Source organism: Tarenaya hassleriana, unplaced genomic scaffold, assembly GCF_000463585.1.
Source record: "Tarenaya hassleriana unplaced genomic scaffold, ASM46358v1 Cleome25, whole genome shotgun sequence".
NCBI lineage: Eukaryota > Viridiplantae > Streptophyta > Magnoliopsida > Brassicales > Cleomaceae > Tarenaya > Tarenaya hassleriana.
The window spans coordinates 2,299,090-2,320,336 of record NW_010965775.1 but is presented as its reverse complement, the minus strand read 5'-3'; the positions used below and the strand labels follow the sequence as shown (position 1 = coordinate 2,320,336).

At 38.5% G+C, this 21,247-nt stretch overlaps 5 protein-coding genes across 12 annotated transcripts in view; 2 read left to right on the top strand and 3 right to left on the bottom strand.

The window, feature by feature from the left end:
• Window positions 1-2,403, top strand: part of LOC104816629 — a 4,494-nt gene extending 2,091 nt beyond the window's left edge. For 6 of the 7 annotated variants that reach the window (XM_010545547.2, XM_019202886.1, XM_010545546.2 and 3 more), the window contains exons 6-10: window positions 158-247; window positions 356-455; window positions 540-682; window positions 770-1,663; window positions 1,935-2,403. In XM_010545547.2, coding sequence (XP_010543849.1) covers window positions 158-247; window positions 356-455; window positions 540-682; window positions 770-1,663; window positions 1,935-2,208 — 1,501 coding nt within the window. In that variant the 3' untranslated portion in view covers window positions 2,209-2,403. The remainder of the gene's footprint in view (window positions 1-157; window positions 248-355; window positions 456-539; window positions 683-769; window positions 1,664-1,934) is intronic. The other variant, XM_010545548.2, reaches the window with a different exon arrangement.
• Window positions 2,404-2,795: 392 nt separating this feature from the next.
• Window positions 2,796-5,183, top strand: LOC104816627 (iron-sulfur cluster co-chaperone protein HscB, mitochondrial). Of its 2 annotated transcripts, XM_010545541.1 has the most exons (6): window positions 2,797-3,245; window positions 3,733-3,829; window positions 3,925-4,014; window positions 4,332-4,397; window positions 4,554-4,622; window positions 4,770-5,183. In XM_010545541.1, exons 1-6 carry the CDS (start codon window positions 2,893-2,895, stop codon window positions 4,905-4,907), a joined length of 813 nt encoding a protein of 270 aa, XP_010543843.1. In that variant the 5' UTR covers window positions 2,797-2,892; the 3' UTR covers window positions 4,908-5,183. The 2 variants fall into 2 exon arrangements, with proteins under 2 accessions (XP_019058430.1, XP_010543843.1); XM_019202885.1 differs by lacking the exon at window positions 4,332-4,397 and having other exon boundaries at window positions 2,796-3,245.
• LOC104816628 (putative pentatricopeptide repeat-containing protein At5g06400, mitochondrial) lies at window positions 5,116-8,451 on the bottom strand. The gene has a single exon (XM_010545542.2). It carries the CDS (start codon window positions 8,386-8,388, stop codon window positions 5,296-5,298), a length of 3,093 nt encoding a protein of 1,030 aa, XP_010543844.1. The 5' UTR covers window positions 8,389-8,451; the 3' UTR covers window positions 5,116-5,295.
• A 681-nt stretch (window positions 8,452-9,132) lies between these two features.
• LOC104816626 (fasciclin-like arabinogalactan protein 17) lies at window positions 9,133-11,786 on the bottom strand. Its single transcript, XM_010545540.2, has 3 exons — window positions 10,292-11,786; window positions 9,577-9,707; window positions 9,133-9,483 (listed from the first exon to the last, which is right to left on the bottom strand). Exons 1-2 carry the CDS (start codon window positions 11,622-11,624, stop codon window positions 9,634-9,636), a joined length of 1,407 nt encoding a protein of 468 aa, XP_010543842.1. The 5' UTR covers window positions 11,625-11,786; the 3' UTR covers window positions 9,133-9,483; window positions 9,577-9,633.
• Window positions 11,787-16,077: 4,291 nt separating this feature from the next.
• On the bottom strand, window positions 16,078-17,747 carry LOC104816625. The gene has a single exon (XM_010545539.2). The coding sequence runs from the start codon at window positions 17,087-17,089 to the stop codon at window positions 16,331-16,333; it is 759 nt and encodes a 252-aa protein (XP_010543841.1). The 5' UTR covers window positions 17,090-17,747; the 3' UTR covers window positions 16,078-16,330.
• Window positions 17,748-21,247: the final 3,500 nt, after the last annotated feature.

Genomic DNA, 21,247 nt, shown 5'->3' with positions numbered 1-21,247 from the left:
CCTCTTTCCCCTTTGTCTTCTTCCCGAATAATCTTAGTATTCGATGGATGGAATCTTGCTTACGGAATCTAATACAATCCAGACATCTCTTCTGTTGATGTCGGTACCTGGAACAGCAGTTTCTGTTCATGTCTTAATATTACTTGTTTTGTCTCAGGTGGCCACAGACTTCGTTTCCATCGTTCAAGGTCTTACAAAACAGATGCTTGCAGAAGGTGTGGATCGGTGAACAGATATGTTTAGTGAGGTATGTTCATATCATATGTAAATGTAAAAGGACCCGAATTCTCGTTTCTGTTTGTCGTTTCTTATTTTGCCGAAACTGAGCTGAAAATTCGATGTTTCGGGACGAAAGGATGAAGGTACCGTGGCCAATGTCGGATAGAGAGGCTGTTGTTCACTATTTCCTATTCGAGTACTTCAAAGATGGCCTAATCGTTGTCCTCGTAAACACGGTAAGCCAGAATAACCGGTTTCTCATCCTATCCTCGGTAGTTAAAACATTAACTGAAAGCCTATTGTTTTATTACAAACATTAGATCTCAGATCTAGAGAGCATCGGATTCTCGAGTAATGACTTCGACAAGAAGAACGGTATACCTGAAGCGTTGAACGCCGTGAGGATAGACATGGTAGGAGGTTTCGCTTTACAGAAGGTAACTCCCGAGAGGAGTTACTTCCGGTGAGTGGAAAAAAAGATGAAGATTACCTGCTCGGTTCATGTGTCGGGTCGTAAAGATTTAAACCCGATATTTGTTGAAATTTGCAGGACGATTGCTGATATGGACGTTAAGTTCGATCTTGTACCTCCATCGCTTATCAACTTCATCTCGAGACAGCTCGTCGGGAACGGTTTCAGGCTGTATAAGAAGGTTCACTCGGTTTTCTTACTACATTCTTGGCTTCAGACAACTGAATTTGCTTGTAAGAACAGACTTGAACTATGCTGTCCCTTTTTTTTTCTTGAACAGGCTGTTGCTTCTGTGGCTAAAGTTGATGAAGATTACAGTAAAGCTTTGGCTGATCCAATGTACACTCAGATACATCGAGCTCTGTACTCGAGCAATAAACCAGACGATGCCCGCGGAGAAATCGAGCTCAATACCCGAGAATGTGTTGGCCCACGAAACGAAATTGTCCAAAAAATGGAGGGTAAAGACAAAGATCCAAAACCGGGAGGCCATGAACAAGATGCCAGATATCTGCCAAACAATGAGTCAGATGAAGAACATCTACCGCTTTCTGATGTAAGTGCTATTGAAAATGAACCTCTTCCCTGCAGAAAAACTTTTTCCGAGATCGAGGAAGAAGACTGTGAAGAAAACGTGTATTCCCGAGATGGTTCCGAGGATAACGATGTCTCTGCCAAGTGTCGGGTCAACAGTAAAAGACGGTTTTGTGTTAGCCCGGAGGTGGAACAAGCTCTAGGAACTTTAGAGAGAGTGATATCAATGGTAAGAAGATACCAAACTGATACACGAGGCCAGAGTACATCTTCTTCGAGCTTTTCAGACGGAGAATTGCCCGAAAACATCGCAGAAGATCCACCAGACAAGGTCCTAAGCTTATCAGAAAACAATGGAGTTGTTCCTAATAACAAAGCTCAAGTTCTTGACAGGATCTCACATGAATCCATTGATGGCTCAAGCATCCATATCATCAGGTAATTTGTCTGTAACCTCCTTTTTCTCGTCTCGGGCCATAATCAATTGTCTATACATCGCTGAACTAGTAAATCGGTAAATGCCCATATCAAAAGTTACCGTTTTTCGTACTACTGACCGATCGTTTTCCAAGATTATCTATGGTGATTGAGTAAGATGTATACATGTACATATACATATACATAAGTATTGAGATTCTTGAATTTGGACAAGATTCCTGAGTTTTGTCATACAGAATCTGTTAAGTATTCAACCTTATGAACAATGCAGGAGCACCAGATCAAGCTCGTTAGGAAGAGAGAACCTTCACAACAGAATAGCTCCTGCATCACCGGAGCAAGATCTTCCAACACCTACTGTCACTGCCGGCATAAGGGGCACACCGGAAATAGCATCATACTTCAGACAAATGTCAGAAACTGAGATTCAGACACGGACCGAGCCAGGAGAAAGGCACGATATCGGCGTCTTAAACAGGGGTAAGAACCCGAAGCTAACGAGAAAACGTCGAGTTTGCTGCTTTGCCTTCAAGTCTTGGCATTGAATTCATCGTTCGAGGCCGAAGACACGCCATTCTTGAGATTGTTTTTCGTGTGAGAGTTCACAGAGTTATACAGTCAAATCGCTTATTTTGGTTATGGTGAAGTGTTGATTCTTCAGTTTGTATCTTCTTAGCAGAGTTTTCGGCATTGGCAAAGGTGTTAACGTTAACAGAGCTTGCGTGAGTTGTCTCAGTGCATATGAAGTGAGAACCAGAGATCTCTTTGTGAACCGGTTCACTCAAAACCGAACCGGTTCTCAGCTGATTAGTCTCGGTTTAAGACACACGGAGGCAAAAGACCGAATGATTCACAAAAGAAATTCTCATCATGACGTTTTGAAATCGTCGGGTCGGGTCGGGTCGAATTCACTCTAGTCGGGTCGGATCGCTTGCTACAAATAACAGTCATTGAAATGTTAAGATTAAATAATTACGTGGCAATTTGGACATACGAATTTTAATTTTTTAATATTAATTTAGGTTTTTAATAAATAAAAATTTATTGGAGAATTATGACAGGTATCCTCCCTCTCCACCCTACCTAGGGTTTCTACAATTAGTTTATACGAATTATATAAAGACAGAAACAGAAGAGAGAACGGACAACGGAACCTAACCTCGATTTATTATTAAAGTCCGACACTTCTATTTCTATATTTTCCGTGGGAGAACCCAGAAGAGAGAACAATGAACAGAACAAAGAAACTGGTGTGCTCGATTTCCACCATTCTAAGGCATGCCCGTTCTTCGAATTCGCTGCGTGATCGCTTCTCCGCACGGAGCTCGAAGACCCACTTGAGTTGGGAATCCACTTTCACGACGTCATCTCTGGAAAACGTTTCGCGGATTCCGGGGAAAGATTCTCGCTTGGGACTCCGACTTTCCGGCAGAATATTCTGCTCGGAATCTCTCGAAACGAAGAACCCTAGGTGCTGGAACTGTGGTTTCTCACCGGAAGGGTTGCCCTTTTTGTTCTGTGAATCTTGCCGTAGTGTTCAGCCTGTCGACGATTCCGTCGATTACTTTCAGATTTTTGGACTGTAAGTGTCATTCTAATCCTGGGCTCGTTTGTTTTTCTTGTTTTGTTTTGAGTGAAAATCTTAGTATTGGGTTTTGTTGGTGAGGAAGTGTAGCTAAAAGCGTTTGAAAAAGTTGCGTAACCTGTTCAGAGAACAATCAAATTAGGGTATGGTATCATGGAAACAAACTCTGTGGTTTTTTCTATCACGAGGGTATTGATATGATGATATGAATTCCTCTCGCTGGGTTTCTCTTGTTGGAATTGGGACGATGAATCGAAAAGATTAAAACTTTAGGTTGCTTCTGTGTGATTTGGATGCAAAGATGAAAACTTTTGGATTCCATATGAATGCTAAAAACCTCATTTTCTGTGAAATGACTCTAACCATGTTTTGGCATCAAGCGTAAATGGAAGTTTTAGTTTTAGTTTTCGTTACCATCCCTTTCTTCGTTGAAAATTGTTCAATGTTGCATCACTGCATATTCGATGATATAACTTCTTGGCAGAGAGAAGAAGTATGATATAGATGTTGGAAGCCTTGAAAGGAAGTACAAAGACTGGCAAAAGAAGCTGCATCCCGATTTAGTCCACAATAAATCCGAGGTATGTTTTGTACATTTTCAGGGACGAAAAGCATTTTGTTCAATGTCGTCATGTCTTATGGTTTTGTCTTTCGGTTTGTTCCTTCTGGCTAGTAGAAAGAGAGAGATTACGCAGCCGAACAGTCTGGAAAGGTGACTGAAGCATACCGGACTCTAACCAAGCCACTTTCAAGAGCAACCTATATAGTAAGCTCGTCTTAGTCATGGTTTTCACATTGTGTTTCGAGATTTTATTCTCATCTTCTTCTGTTCCTTGCTTACGGTTGCTGCTTATGTGAGCTAAGGAGCTGGAATGTTCAGAAGACTTTGTTGACCCTTATGCTTTTCATATTGATGCCAGAATTCACAAATTGTTCTTTTCTTTCAGAAGTTTATGTGTAACAGTAGTTAGAGAGACTTTTCTTAAATCATTCAACTTCATTTCGGGTTGTCATATTTTGACTTCCTTAATTCTTTCTCTTCGAGTCAGATGCATATCTGAATTCTTTTGTTCTATATCGTAGATGAGGTTGCATGGAATATATATTGACGAAGAAGAAAGAATTTTTGATCCACAGTTTTTAATGGAGGTAAGTGTATAAACTTTGAAATGGTTGCCTTGGTGTTGTGTCTCTCTCTGTATCTTACTGCAAACCAAAGAAGCTAAGCCACTCTCATCTCTAGCTGTAGCAAAGTAAATCAATCCAGACACTTATAATTTCGATATCTGATTGTTGTGATCTCAGATTATGGAGCTAAGAGAAGCCATTGCCGAAGCAAGTGATTCGAAAGCCTTAAACGTGATCCGATTGCAGGTATTTTCACAATCCTATGTTTTCATACTTCATTACAGAAGCAAGATAGATTCTTTTTCAAGGACTGTGGTTTCATGTCTTGAACTTTATCAGCTTTTGAACTTGAATTACTATCCCAGTTGATGTGGTTTCTTGTATTTTCTCAAGATACAAGAGAAACTGAAGCACTGGTCCGGGTCTTTTGTCAAAGCATTTGAAAGCCAAAAGTTCGATGAAGCTGCTACATGCATACAGAGAATGACTTATTACGAGCGAGCCTGTGAAGAAATCGTGAAGAAGATATGAGATGGATGAGTCGTTTTCTTCATTAATACATGAGCTGTTTGATCTTTTTGCCAAAATTCATTACTTCATGGCTGCAGGAGTAACCGTGAGCACTCTTACCAGTGGTGTAGTCCCTCACCTTCACGTTTCAAACTTTACTTACATGAAGCTTCCTATTTTCGGCATATTTAATTGATAGAAGGAGATAGATATAGAGGGTGTAGCAAACTGTGAACAACAGTTGTATATCACTCTGATTTATTGAGATTTACTTTTAAGATACATAATCTGCATTTACTGGTTGTGTTCGTTTCCTTTCTACATGATTCTTGCTGAAAATATCAATGTCAATGATGGATGAAACCATTGAAGAGACCTGATCATATCCTATCTAAAAGATTAAGAGACATCATCTTGATACCTTACGTTTGGCTGCTAAACCCGACTTCATCTGTAAAACATTCCGGGCAAGATCTTGCTTGCCTTCTCTGTTTAACCCGTAGAAAACTGTCCGGAAATTGACAGTACTCGGAGCGATACCCTTATCCAGCATCTCAGACAGAAGATTCATGGCATCTTCAGATTTCCCTGCTTGGCACAAACAGTTCATGAACTTTGTGTATGTCATGAAATCCGGTAAAGATCCCTTCTCTTTCATGTTGTTGAAGACAGTCCAAGCGTCTTCAGCCTTCCCCATGGTCATATATCCACAGATCATGGCCGTACAGGTAACCACTGAAGGCTTGCAACCCTCTTCCTCCATCTTCTGGTAAGTTTCAAGAACTTTATCCAGTTGCTTCTTCTTGAAGAAGTAAACGATTAGGGATGTGTAGACATGGACACTTGGGTTTACTCCTACTTGCTTCATTGAATCCACTTTAGCCAGTGCTTCTTGTAACCTTCCCTGTTGCAGTAAACCATGAACGATGCTTCCATATGTGTAGTGATCAAGCAGAGATCTATCTTCTTCGAACCCTGCTAAAACTAACAGCGCTTCCTCTAGTTTTCCGACCCGGCAAAGAGCTCTGATGTACATGGAGTAGACCAGAGGGATGGAGAAACCAATCTTGCCAAGAGATTCTAAACATCTCGTGGCCTCGTTCACGTTACCAACTTCACATAAACATCTCATATAGTCTTCGACCAATTCTCTGTCAGGAACTAGTCCCAAACGAATCATCTGGCGAAATGTTTTTACTGCTTCTTCGACATTCCTGCCTTTCTTCTGGCAAAGAACGGTGATCAAACACTTAAAGGTTGAAGTCTTTGGAACAAGACCCGTATCTTTCATCTCTTTGAATGTTCTCAGCGCAATATCAGTTAGACCGGCTCTGCCGTACTGCATTATCATGATTGCCCATGTATCTTGTGCTATCAAGCAACCTCTTCTTCTCATCTCGTAAAAGAGATTCCTCATATGCTTGAAGTCTTTTGCAGTGCCAGCAACTTTGATGGCCATATTGTAAGTATCCGAAGTGTGCTCATAATCACTTCTAGTCCCCACCCATGAAAAGAAATGCAGAACTGCATTACCTTGTATCTTGCCATTGCGGAGAACCTCGACCACTAGTTGTGGGTTAAACTCGATTCTTGAATTTTCAAGAGCTTCTTGGGTTCTTTTCCAATCTGTAGAAGAGGACAACAAGCGACAAATCTCTTTTACATCCATCTCATTCACAGCTGATGAAGGTGTTGGAACGGCTGCCTGCTTCTGGTCCGGTAGTGAAAATTTTGATTCACCGGTTACTTCCTCTTCCTCCCCAAGCTCTTTTTTGGATTCTCTCCGCTCTTGGGAATAGAATTTGCGTTTTCTCTGAATTTCTCGTACCTTCTCTATCTTCTCCTTTTCACCCTTTTTGTCCAAACAAGATATTACCCAAGAGAACATATCATCCCTGATACCCATCTTGGATGTCTGCATCTGATTAAGTAGCTTTAGGATCTCATCATATCTTGATGCCCTACAGAGCTCCTTTACAAATACGGAATAAGATTTCCACGTCGGCTTGATGCCCTTCTCCTCCATACTACTGAACACCTTCCATGCTTCCGATATGCGATTTTGGCGCACGTGACCAGCAACCACAGCTGTGATAGCAACAATATCTGGCTCAGTTCCATTCTGTATCATCTCATTGAACAGGTCATAACCTTTTTGGAATTGTTTCGTCTCAAAGAGGTGTTGCATAACCTCTGTGTATGTGGGAACTGAAGGTGAATGCCCTGAATTTTTCATGATTTCTAACAGTTCAAGTGCTTTAGGGATATCACTCTTCCTTAGGTACCCGCTGATAACAATCCCGTAAATATTTGAATCGACCAAATTTCTTCTCTTCATTATATCGACAATCTCAAGTGCATCTGCTATTCTGTTGGTTCTACAGAGACCCTTAACCAAAATCTCGAAATATTTAGGGCTGAGACACACTTCTTTGATCTTTAACTCGCGAATCAGTTCCAGGGCTTCTCGCATCTTACCTGAAATACATAAACTCTTCAGCAAACAACCAAAAGCTTCATGCTTTGAAATATCACATATCCTAACCATGTCATCCGCAACAGACTGAACTACATCAAATTGCTCTGATCTCGCTATGCAATCCAGCAATATCTTGTATGATTTTGGATCGAAAGCCATATCCTTTTCAACCATCTCCCTGTAGAATTCAAGTGCAATATCACCTCTCCCTGCAACGCATAAAGACCTTATCATGATCTTGTAAGCTGCAGCATCAGGCTCGTGCCCACTTTTCCTCATGCTCTCAAAAAAGGACAGAGCTTGTCCTATCTTTTTTGCTTTCCCGTATACCGCGATAAGAGCAGTCCAAGTCTTGATATCCTTCTCACAAGATTTTCTCTCCATATCTTTCACTATTTCGTCTACCATACCGAGTTCCTTAGCTTCCCCAGCTATGCACAACATTGTATTGTAAGTTGCGGTCGTAAGTGACAACCCATCCTTGTTCTTCACCCAATCGAAGAACCTCAAGGCTAAATGAGGCACCTTGAAGCACCTCTTGAGTACTTTCTCCACGATCTCTGGCTCAAACTGAAAACCCAGTTTCTCTAACCTATCTTCCATTGGAACAACGTCTTCATCTCTCCTGATGACCCTCGTTATCTCATGAACCACTGGGCTGACGTCGATTTCCTCATGGCTAATCACATGGACACTTTCTTCCTCACCCGACAAGCCCTTTCCGGCATTTTCACGAACGTCTTGCGTGCGTGAACACGAAGCTTCACCCCGAACATTATCCCTCGCGTGGGTTTCCCTGGAAACTGGAAACCTGAACTGGGTTTCATCTGTAGCAACGACATCAGCTCCTAGAATGTCGGTTATCTCGTTGAAGAGCGAAGCGATGCTAGGTTCTGCTCGGCTCTTCAATGGAGGCTCTCTGTTTTTTGGTTTAGAAGACTTTGAGAGACTTGAGAAGAAAACGAGTGGGAATCTTCGGTTCGAAATCAAAACGACGGACTTGAACCGAACCACAATCTTCATTACAGATTTCGCAGTGATCTCTTTTAGTTCAGTTGTTTTAGAGTGAGATGTCCTGATGGAAGAGGAAGATAACGGTCGGTCAGAGAAGTCCGTTAAATTTTCCTTTAGGGTTAATTGCATATATGGCCCTATTTTCTTGATAATATTAAGAATTCACCTCTTATTTTGAAATATAATTTCTACAGCCCTGCGGCTGCGGTGCCTTTGTGAATCATGTTGGGCTACTTGTCAATTTTGTCCCCCGCAACTTAACAAGCCAAGACGAGAAACAAAAAATTGTGTTATTAGAGCTCTTATTTTGAAATATAATATCTACAAATAGATATTGCAATATTTATGAAAAAAGAATATCTACAAAACTTATTACACACTGTTGATGTCTTATCATCCACGGAATTTTTTATACCGATATATATATATGTACACATAAAAAGTAATATTATTTTAATATATGTACATTATAACTATATATATGTTGTATGTAGTATAATTATATTAAACAACTCATATATTCGATTTAAACTAAGTTTTAAAAATCGAAACAAATGTTACAGATAATTTTATCTATTTTACAAAGACCTTGACAATGATGAACCGACAACAGCTAAGTTAGAGTTGTGTTGGATCTCAATAATAGAAAAGCCAACTCACCACCACCACATATTAATGATAATATTATGAATCGCACCACAAATATGAAGCATCTGGTCATGATGATGATGATGATCATGCCCATGATGATGATGATGATCATGCCCATGATGATGATATGCATAGGATTATTCTCTTTCCATAATGGAGATATTCTTTGCCACACATCCAAAAAAAGTCAAAAGAAACAAAAAAAAAAAGTGCAAAAGAACAAAGCGAACAAATCCGTGGGACCAAAGGAAAGGTTCTCCCCCTCAAGGCTTTTCTTCTTCTTCTTCTTCCACTTTATGATATGATAAAAACTCGTACACCAAATTAATTAAAAAAATGAATTTAGTATATAAACTAATTTACAGTATTCATAATCCACAAAACAAAGGACCTCATTCCATGGAATGACGGTTTCACCCTTCCTCAGTCTTTTCTTCTTCTTCCACATTCCACCTGCAGATGCAAACAATGATCTTTCCCATCCATTTTCCCAATGAATCAAACCCGAAAATAACGAGAGAGAAAATGTATGATTCGGGTATTAACCTTTGGAATGATTTCAACGATTCGAAGCTTTTCATCGTCTTTTATCTCGCAGTGCATTCACCGGCACGAGGTAAAATCCGAGCCACGGCCAAAAGCTCCGAGCATTCGACAAGCCACTTCCAGCAACTTCCCTGTTGTGTTTCCCACATTAACAGAGATTAAAAGCTGTATTAGGCAAACCCATCATGATCTAATCATGATCTGTAATTAAATAATATCGGTGTATGATTAGGAAAAAAAACAGATTAAATTAACAAACCATAGGGAAGGTGGGAAAACGTGAGAAGATGCTTGTGGACAGCAAAAACAAATGCTTCCTATTGAAACCTCTCAATATTCTCCAAAACAAGTAAAAAATCTTCCTAATATGCATTTGGCATCTAATGCTTTCTCCACTACTCCTACAGAATTATGCAGAGAATCTAACAATATAATACTAAGAACCCTAATTTTGCAGAGAATGCAACTCCAGAAGAATGCACACAAACCAAAGTTGAGGCCTTTGAGACAAATTTGGCCAATCTAAAGCAAACTAGGAAGCCATTGGCGATGACACATCAAACCCATGATTACCCACAATGATTCATTGTTAGAATCGACATCAGATCAATTACCCAACTTCGGTTTTGTCATCCAAGACTTTCCTAATTCGACAGAACCAATTCTTGAACTTGATTCTAACTTCTAAGCAATCAGAACGACAGAGATCAATTACCTCTTCTTGGATGCGCAACTTTCTTGACGGCACTGCTCGGTTTCTTCGCCGTCTCGGTCTCCTCCTCCGGGAACAGAACCCCGTCAATCCCCTGAACCGAGATCCGACCGTCCGTGTAAATGTCGGGATCGAACAAGTACGCAGACCGATCACCGTGTCCGAATTTCACCGACCCATCAGCCTCCTTGGCCACGACCTTGTGCGGGAACCGCAATGTGTCGTACCTCACCTTCCCGAATCTCCGAACCGCATTGTACATACTCTCCTCCGTCTGGTACTCTGGTATTATATGGTAATACACGATCTGCTCAGGAGCTCCTGGTTCGCTTAACTGATCCGTCGTCAGCTTCGCCATGGCTTCGTCGTTCGGAGCAAGAACCGTTAGGACATAACCCTCCGACACCAACCTTCCCATCTCGGACGCTAAGGATGTCAGATTCACGAGAATGTCGGCCATTTCGTTGTACCCACCGTAATGTAACAGAGTCTGGATGAAATCCTTCACCTGGGCCTCGCCGTCGAAGTGGTGGTGACGACCCCCGGGTCCCGGCGCCGGCGCCGGAGCGAGGGAAGGTCCCGGAGCCATGGCGTCGTAGATCGGGAGCACCGGTGGAGCTCCGGCGGGTACGGCGGCGGCGGAGGGTTTCTTGAGACGGTGGGTTCTCGGGTCAACCTCAGGAGCTCCGGTGGGTAAGACGGCGGAGATTGACCGGAGGCTTCGCCGGCGGTTGAAGTCCTCTTGCACAGAGCGGGGGATGAGAAGGCGCTCGATCCCGTGGATCACGCCGTCGGGTCGGGTCACGTCGTCGGGTCGGATAATCTCGGCAGAATCCACCATTCTCTTACCCGTTTTCTTGATTTTGCTCAGATGCACATTGTCTTGTCCGAGCGTCTCGTGCCTGACGAGACCCGATTCTTCGTCGGGCCACTGGTGAGACCCGACACGTTTGGGGAGAAAGTGGAACATAAGAAGGGTTTGCAGAGATTTGAGGTTGCCGGGTTCGAGCAAGAACCGCTTGAACTCAGGATCCAGCTCTCGCTCGAGAGCTTCATTGCGAGGGGCGAAGACCGTGATATTGTGTTTGCCGACAGCGTCTTCGAGTGTCTGGAGGAGAAGAGCCTTCTCGACGAGCTCGGCGAGCTCTGTGTAACGAGAATCGAGGAGAGCGACGAGGACGGAGTTGGAGTTGATCAGACCCGAACCCGACCCGGATGACAGATTTCGACCCGGTTCTGCTGTAGGGTTCTGAGGCAATGCTGATGCGGAGGAAGAGAGGAAGAGGAGAGAGAGAATGGTGACGGCGACGGAGACACCATAGATGCCACGATCCATGGCGCTCTCAACGATTTGGGTAATCTCTTTTTCTTCTTTGGCCGTTCGTTGATCCGAATACAGGAAGAAAAAATTGCCTTCGCTGTTTTTTTTTTTTTCTGGAAGCGTCGGCGAGAGAGAGAGAGAGAAACGGGGAGAGAGAGAGAGAGAGAGAGAGAGAGGGAGAGAGAGGCTCGCTGTGTGAGTGTAATGTAAAGTTAAGTTTCAGCAACTGGTTTTGTGGGTTTTCGGACAGGCTGTTGAGGGGTGGGGACCACACGGTGCCGGAAATTTTATTTTTTCTTTTTAGTTCTTGTCCACTCGGCGCGGCTTGGCGCGGCTTGGCGCGGCTTCAACATCACTAAACCCTAAAAGTCTTGAATATTTTATTTTATAACTCGCGTTGGGAAAAAAGTTATTTTTATAACCAAATAATTAATTATTTGTTATATATAGAGAGATATAATTGTTAGTATCAAATATATTTGTTCCAGCAAAGACATTTTTGATTGAAGTATATTGTATATGGTATTATAATGTTATAGTTAAATGAATACTATAAATATCATTTTTTTATACCTGTTTTTATAAGAAAATAGATAAATGTGGTAACTTTTGGTGTATTTAGCTTTGTTTATAAGCGAAGCTATGAACATTGATATTTGAACTATTGACCGCGTTAGGGTCAATGTGAAGAAAGGATAAAATATAGCCACCGTGAAATGGAAAGGTTAACTAATAATTCGTCATTAAAAGTTTTTAGCCATAAAAAATAATATTTGAGAAAAAAATTAATTTACTATATTTTAAAAATTAAATTAATGTGAAATATTACTTTAATTTTTTTGGAATATGTGTATTAATGAAAATCAAATTCAAAGTAAGTGAAATTTTACATATCAAATCTTTTCAAATTGAAAATCTAATCGAAATAAATAAGTATTAAAAAAATTCACTAAAATCAAATGATAACAATTAACTGCAGAAATATGATAACAATTTTTCTTTTAATAAATTATTATTTTCTTATTTATTTGATGATGACGATTAGGGGTGGTCAATTCGGGTTTCGGTTCGGGTTCGGTTCGGTTATATTCGGGTTCGGTTATTTCGGTTATAGAAAAACTATAACCATTCGGTTTTTATATAAATTCCGGTTCGGTTCGGTTCGGTTATTTTTCGGTTCGGGTTCGGTTCGGTTTTGGTAAAAAGTTCAATTTTCCAAAGAAAATATCGATTATTCTCTCAGTTTTTTCGGTTATTTTTTATTCGGTTCGGTTTCGGTTTCGATTTTTCGGGTTTAAGTAAATCATAACCGTTCGGTTTTGATGTCGGGTTCGGTTCGGATATGATTATGTCTTATTCGGTTCAGTTCGACTCGGTTATTCGGTTAATAACCGAAATGACCACCCCTAATGACGATAACGAATTGATAAACGGGCAAAACAACAAAATTAAAAAGTGAAAAAAAAAAGAAAATGAAAGCGAAAATAATGAAAAGAGAAGTGAGCATGTGAATGCTAAGCAGAGAAGGAGCCGAGCAAGAGGGATGAACACGTGGCTTCATAAGAAGCTGTCGGTGTCTGACCTAATACTACCCTTCATTTTATTTATTTATTATTATTGTTTTTAATGCTACGCTAAGCTTTGTACTTACTGATCAACCACCGCTCACGCGCCTTTCTTTGGCGCGTACATTTCCTCGCCCAAACGATGACGGCGTTTCCTTTCCTCGCCAGCTGGCGCGAAGCATCTTTTACTTTTACTGTTCCCGCCTGAAAAATGTGTGGGAAAATCCGAAATTGGACAAATTTTAAAATAAATATCTTAAAAATACTATATTTTTATTCTAATTATTGCATTTAATAATTTATTAAACTTGTTATTGAATCTACCAAAAATCTTAATAATATAAAATATCTAATCATTTAGAGTTTAATATTTAAAAAATGTATTTATTCGTTCACATATTAAAAATACTTGAATCTTTTTTATATATAAATTTAGAATTTCTCTGCACTTGCCTCGACCTAATTTGATCGAAAAAACCATATGCCACAGCAACCTCTACGTGGTTCTTCTCATTAAAAAAAATTATTCATGCACATTCACGATACCATCTCTAAATATTATATATCTATTAAATCCATCCATACGCTAAATTTCGTTTGGTGTTATATATATCTTATTATTAGTCTCATAGATTTATAAAATATTAGATTCTCAATGACTCAAACATACTAATATTTTGTTATTAGTGCAAAATAATAATTATTATTAATAATTATATCATTAATCACAAAAATTGTATAGGAGTTCATGTAGGATGGGTTTGTTTTGTTTTGTGGTATATGGAAAAAGGAGTGGGTCCAAAATTATGGGGATCTCCATTTGTAGACAACTTGGGCCAAGGCCCATTTATAGACAAATTGGGCCAAAGCCCATTTGTTATTTCATTTCGGCTTAAAGGATATGGCCTCTTCCGTTTTGTATAGTGGACCAATGGGTTCAAAGAGTCATTGATTTGGGTCAAGGCCCATTCGTTATTACATTTCGGCTTATATATATAAAAAAACCTCAAAACTCTTGTTATTTTTTTAATTATAAATTTCTAATGTTAAAGTGAGAGCTGAAGGGACATACATGTATACATACACGTACGTGTATATATATATAATATAAAATAAAAATGTCGCCGAAAGAGCCGAAAGGTGACGTTGAAATAGTTTCAACATGTACTCGTGGCCCTCCGACTTGGAATAATTAATAATGATAATATATATTATTATTATTAATTAATTACCAAATCAAAATAAAATCATCAACGTAGTCGTAATAGCCAGTCGGCAACTATTAGATCATTTTGACTTTATGCAACCCCACATCTAAAAAATAAATAAATTCAAATCTTTAGTATATTTTAAAGTGCTAACACCTAATCCACACACATATAATATATATACACATATATATATATATATATATGAAAACTTGTATTGTCTACTCATTTTACATACTTTGATGAAGCTGATCCACGTATGATTTATTTAAAAACCCGAAAAATAAAACTCAAACCCGATCATTTTTCTAAATACAAAATACTTGGTATCAGTTTAATTAATCTTTAATATTGGACTGACATTTATGTACTATGGAGGAGCATATGAATAAATGTAAATGAACCAAAAGTACATAATTAGTATGAAAATAAATGTGAAAATTTTACAATATTCATGTCACGGATTGACAATGATAAATGAATATATATATATATATATATATATATATATATATCTTTAATTAATATGACAATATGGACCGCATTTCTACCATTTCAAGTGGTTTTTTGAGCTTTGTTGTCCATCCCATTTTTTTTTTACGGAAACTCTTCCATGGAATTCCGCATAAATTCAATGAACACGTTACAAGTAAATGTGTACTTGTTACTAAAATAAGATAATATAAACAAAAAATATATATATAGAAAATGTAATAAAAAAGGAACATAGACAATAGAAATAAAAAAGTGGGTGTAGGAAAAAAAAGGAGTTAATGTTCAGGGTAGGGGTAAAAACGAAATCAGGAAAACCCACGAGCAACGTGAAAAGGACAGTTTACACGAAGGCCGATTTCTTTGTCTTACATTTTGACCCCAAAACTCTTTATTATTTATTATTTAGACCACACACATTTAGATATACTTCTCCGAACCCCTGCTTTCTCGCATTTTTCTGATATCGACATCTGTTCTCTTTATTATTTGGTTCGACTACATCTTCAAAAAAGGACCGGAGAAACCCATGTGAATGTCTATGAAGACTTAAACCCGGATTGAGAAGGAATTTTGCTATTTTGTTTACCGATTGAACCACCCAATTTTGAATCATTTTATGTGAACTTAATCATATATGTTCTGATAATTGTAATTATTATTATTATTATTACTAACCATCTATATTCAAATAGGAGATAATTTTTTTAAAAAAAAACTAAATTTTGAAATAATCTCACGTCATGTGTGATAGCTTTTGCCATTATGATATATAACTACCCACCACTCCATCTAATATTCAAAGGCATATAATCTCTTTATATTTCTAAATGAAAGTCTATATGTAGATTCATTACATATCATGGTAGGTTAATTACATTATTATAGCGTGCTTTCTAGATTAATAAATCACATATATTTTTCATATAACCTCTTTAATGCATTTCAACAGTATATCATCAAAGACGAAGGTGTGTGGATAATATTTAATAAACCCAACCAAAATGCTCCTTTTCGGGACATTACCCAACTAATAATTTGCTTTATATTTCCATTTTTATATTTACATTTTTTTCGGGGGTAGTCTCATATGATTCAGTGTAATTAGATCTCTAGAGTCTTGCTTGTACGGCTCCTCGAGAGACACATAATGAGTGACATGCCCTAAAGATAGGGACTCGAGTCGAGACCCCACGTGACAAAAAACACATGATAGATTCTGTCTTGTTTCTTGTCGTATGATACCAACATGATGCATCTAGTCTTCCTTCGACAACACATTACAGAATCACCAAATTTTCGTTTTGGAAACCCTTTTCGAAATCATAATTGGATTTTGAAAGTAGATAAATTCACACCAAAGATCACACAAATCGATCATAGTTGAGGAAAAGGGACACGCTTTTTACAAAACCATATCTTCACGCGTGGGAAAAACACACACATTATCTTCCCTTCATTGCCTGATGCCTCTCGGCGTCTCCGCCGTCGCGCCGTGGTCTCCGACCGTCATGTTCCAGTACCCTCCGGTGAAGGACGGCCGTGGAGAGGGCAGGACGGCCTTCATCGACGATCTCGGGGACGGAACTGTTTCCCGTTGCGACGGGCTTCGCCAGAATCCGGCGCCGTAAAATCTGTTCCACATCTCCTTCTCCAACGCCATCACCGCCGCGTCTTCCTCCTCCTCCGCCGCCTCAGCTGCAAGCAGCGTCGCCATTGATGATTTCCCGAATACCTTCAGCTCCAAGAAATCGTCCTCGTCGTCTTCGTCGGAGACGTCCCTGCTCTCTAATGGGTGCACCGCGAACTCCGAGCTCCCGAAACGATTGCGTCCGCGGCGGTCGGTCTCCGGCAGAGATGGAGGATGCTGCGGCGGGAGTAGCCCGCTCTTCACGAGACGTTTCCGGCGTCGGTGACGGAGGGCACGGCGGCAGAGGCCCGCCGGGACTTTGTAGACGGCGAGGACGAGGAGCTTTCCGAGGCCGCAGGGACAGCAGCACCAGACGGCGGCGCAACTCGCCGTGGTGCCGCCGCAGAACTCCGCCGCCGTGGCTCCGCCGGTGCAGGAAGAAGCCCTCGGCGTCGTGGGCATGGAGAGGCTCCGTTTGAGGAGAGGCTGTCTCCGGCTGAGAGAAGGAGACGACGACGGAGTGTCCGTAGTCGTACGGATCGGCGACGGCATCTGCTTCGTGTCGAAACGCAACGTCGTGGACATTGTCGTCGTCGCCGGAGAAGAAGAAGGAAAGATCAGAAACGAGATAACGATCAGAAAAATTAGCTCCGAGAGGGCTTCCTCGATCTTCTTCTTCTCGCCTCGTCGAAAACCTAAAGGACCCGTTTGTTTGGTCCTCTAGAAAATCGATCGCTGATTCTCGGAATTCGAAGAAGAGGAAGACGACCCAGATTATGTTTCGTGTTGAACAGAAAGACCCAGAAACAGAAACCGGAAATCAAAGCCCCAGCAGACGGATCACCGGCGGCGGGTATACGCCGGAGAGAGAGAGGGGGGAGGCAAGAAGGGAGCACAAAGAGAAAGGAACAGAGGATATTTAGCGAATCGGCGGGGATTGTGGGATCCGATGGTGTATAATGGAACCGGAGAGTCCAATATTTAGCAAACCTTTCGGAATTTCGCTGCTCAGAAAGCGTCTCTCAGCGATCTTCAGGTTTATTTTTGGTGGGTATTGGTCCGAAATGGAGGGAGAAATGAGGAAATGGGGGAGAGAGAGAGACAGAGAGAGCAGAGGACAGATGTTTCGTGAGAGGATGATTTGACATGGAGAGAGAGAGAGAGAGAGAGAGAGAGAGAGAGAGAGAGTTTTGGTCGTGAGAAGGTAGAAGAAGAAGCTGACGAAGGATGAGGTGTTTTCCTGAACCCAACAATGAATTATATTGTTAGTTATCTTCCTTCAGGTGGATACACATCGATTTATTTTTTTAATTATAAACTTTTGATTTTTTTATTACTGAAGTGTTCTTATCCTTTGTCGTGATTTAGGATTATTGCCTCAGTTTTTGAAATTAATTTCCATAAATAAATAAATGAAAACATTAGAGATTACAACTAACGAATTACTTCGTTCTCACTTCTGCCTTTCAAAATATATATATTTTTTCAATTTAAAATACATAATAGTATTTGTCGATTTCCAATTGGTTGAAAAAAAAATGTGGTCACCTCATCATCAATCTTATATATATATATATTAATTTGACGTTATCGACCATGCGGTTGATGGGTACATTGATAGGGTGTTTTTCTTCATAAAATAACTCAAGGAGTGACATACCACTATCTATTTTACAATAAGATGCTTTTAATTAAATGTAAATATATGTATAAAAAATATATTTATTTTTAAAATAATTTAGATTACTTATCTTGTGTCTTAGTCATTCTCCTTAAATAATTCAATTGAATGGATATTATTTTATTGTGATTATTAATTACTGAATTATGCAATTTTCAGTTATATACGAAATTCTATGAATCTATCTCAAACCGATCGATACAAACCAATAGTTTTTGGATTAATAGTCATCATGACATTTTATCATGATATGTATAAAGATTAAACCCTAATTATCACGGTTTATATATATATAAGTCGTAATCATTACAGGACAACATTCCAAAATATAAAACATGTACTTTAAATACAGAACCTCCTATTCATTCAAACTCTATAAAGATTCCAATAGTAGCCTTTGGATATCTCTAAGTCATCATAATCTCAATATAAAGATATCTCAAAGTCAAAACTCCAAACAATTTGGTTTAAGAAAACTTATGCATAATCGGTTTTATATCAAATATGGTTAAATTTTGGTTTTGATTTTGGTAAATCCTAATCGAAATTTTCGTTCCTATTATAACCTAATCAAAATCGCTCTTGTCTCTAGCCATTTTACAGAGAGAAAATAATATTGTAGAAAGGAAAGGCAAATATCAAGGTAATATATGGGCGTGGGCTTTTCCCCTCACATGGGCCTATATAATTAGGAATGAATTACGAGGCCCAAAATATGATGAAATGGGCCCTCGTTCATATGAAGAAACGAAATAACTAGGCATTCGTATTTGGAGCAATATTTGTTTTTTGGTGGGCACAAATGATTTTGTAGTAATTAAAGAAATGGATTTAAATTAGGATTTTGTTAGTTTGTAGACTCTATCTCATGAAAATATGAATTTTGCCAGTTAATTATTCGGGAAGAAATGCTTGAGCGACAAAAAAAAAAATGAATTGTCAAAAAATTAATATCAAAGACCGTGTATTTGAAATTTTAATATTGTTTAAATTCTATTATTTTTAAAAACTATAATATTCGATTTTCTTACATCGAACCCAAAGATTCACCCCTAATTAGTATATCAAGTGTTCTTTGTGGAGACAGATATCATATATATATATATACATATATATGTATGCATGTGTGTGTGAGATAGAGAGAGAGCACTTGAAGCTAGAATTTAACAACAAAAAAACATCTTAGTTAAGGATATAACATCATCACTAAAAAAAAAGGATGAACAATACCAAACAATATCATAAAATAACACATCAAAGATACGCACATATAGATCAAGAAAACAAAGAAAACATAACTAAAGAAAAATAAAACCAAGATCTCAAAGAGATTCAAGTGAAATAGAAGATGGGATGGAGGAGATGAAGCAACTGCATGACAAGGACACGAAAACGACACCGTATAACGTCCTCATCTCTCTCTGTCTTCTTCCCCTCTCCCTCTCCCTTTCTCTTCAGACGGCTCCCAGATCTCAGATCTTGATCTTATACATCTAACATGTATATGTATATAATATACATATATATATATATATATGTGTATATATATTTAGAAAGGTTAAAGAGAGAGTGGGAATGGGATTTAAATGGATTAAAAAAAAAGCTTACACGAGAGAGGAGTGGATAAGAAGTTTCTTTCTCTCTTTTTATTTTATTTTTTTAAAAAATCATTTTAAAATATATGTTTTCCCCAAAAAACTAAGGATTATTTTGACACGCGTAAGCTGTTGGCACGTAGTGTTTGCCACGTGGCAATACGGGAGTAACATTTTACCGTTAACGGAAACACAGCCGACGACGTCAAAAAATAACGGTGGCAGAGAATGAGCCGTCAAATTGGGTTTGGATTAGCCCAGCCCAACTTGAGTTTTGTTAGGCCTTGATGCTAAGCCCATTTAGTGAATTCACCTCGAAATTAAAACGTGTTCTTTTTTAAAACCGGAGAAAATTTCATATATTTCGCCAAGATTAATACTAAAGTTTTGAAACTCTAAAAAATAAAAATGAATGGTTTCATGAGTGTCATTTCGAAAATAAACTATTTTAATCTTGTCAAATTTTAAACCCTAAACTTCATATTTCAATATTAAAATTTCAGTATTTATAATTTTATATAGTATTTTTAGACAAAGTTATGTTATATGGATTTTTCTTTTAAAATTTTCAATTCTCTCTCTCTCTCTTTTTTTTTTAAAATAAGACATACGATTATCTTCTTTTTATTTCGTATAATTTCCACTCTTATGTATTTCTGTATACTAATCTTCGATTGTTAACAACAATGGCTGTGAAATTAAGGATTAATATTTGAACTTCTGTTAGTTATTTTCAGTTTATTTTTTTAAATTACATCTATTATATTCGTTTCTATGTTCAATTTGTAGGCATTTTCGAGTTATATATATATTTTTTTGAAAATTCTGTCATATTCCTTTTTTTAAATTATATTCACCCATGATATTCGGTTAATTTAATTTCTAAAAAGTTGTACCAAAACTAATTTTAATTCCAGATTGCCCACTTTCAAAATGAATGTATTTCAAGATTATTTCGTCTTTTACCAAAAATGAATGGAATATAAAGTGAGTGTGTGGATAATGTTAGGTTTAGAGATTGGTAGGATACGTCGAAGACTTTTATCGGTTCGCTTCTCTGCTTCCCTCTTTTGTGGGAATTTTCAATTTAACCAAATTAATTACTAATAGTTTTCAGATGTATATTTTGAATATATAATGCATTTATACACACATATATAAATATATACAATACCTTCAAGCAAAATGTTTAATTAGGCCGCTTTAAAAAAAAAAAAAAAAAAACTATGTTTCAGAATTTGAAGTGATAGAATCTAGTAGATTTGCCAAATTTTCGCAGTGAAATTTAGATGGAAAAAATATTTAATATTCGTAAGAGAAAGTCCTAAATCAAAGTGAGAGGAGAGCACCTATTGTAGCAGCGTTATTAAATATAAGTTCCAATATTACGGATTCAAATATGTTCTAACACAGGGATTATATATGTGGTCTGTATAATTCGGCAGATAATTATATCTATATATATAC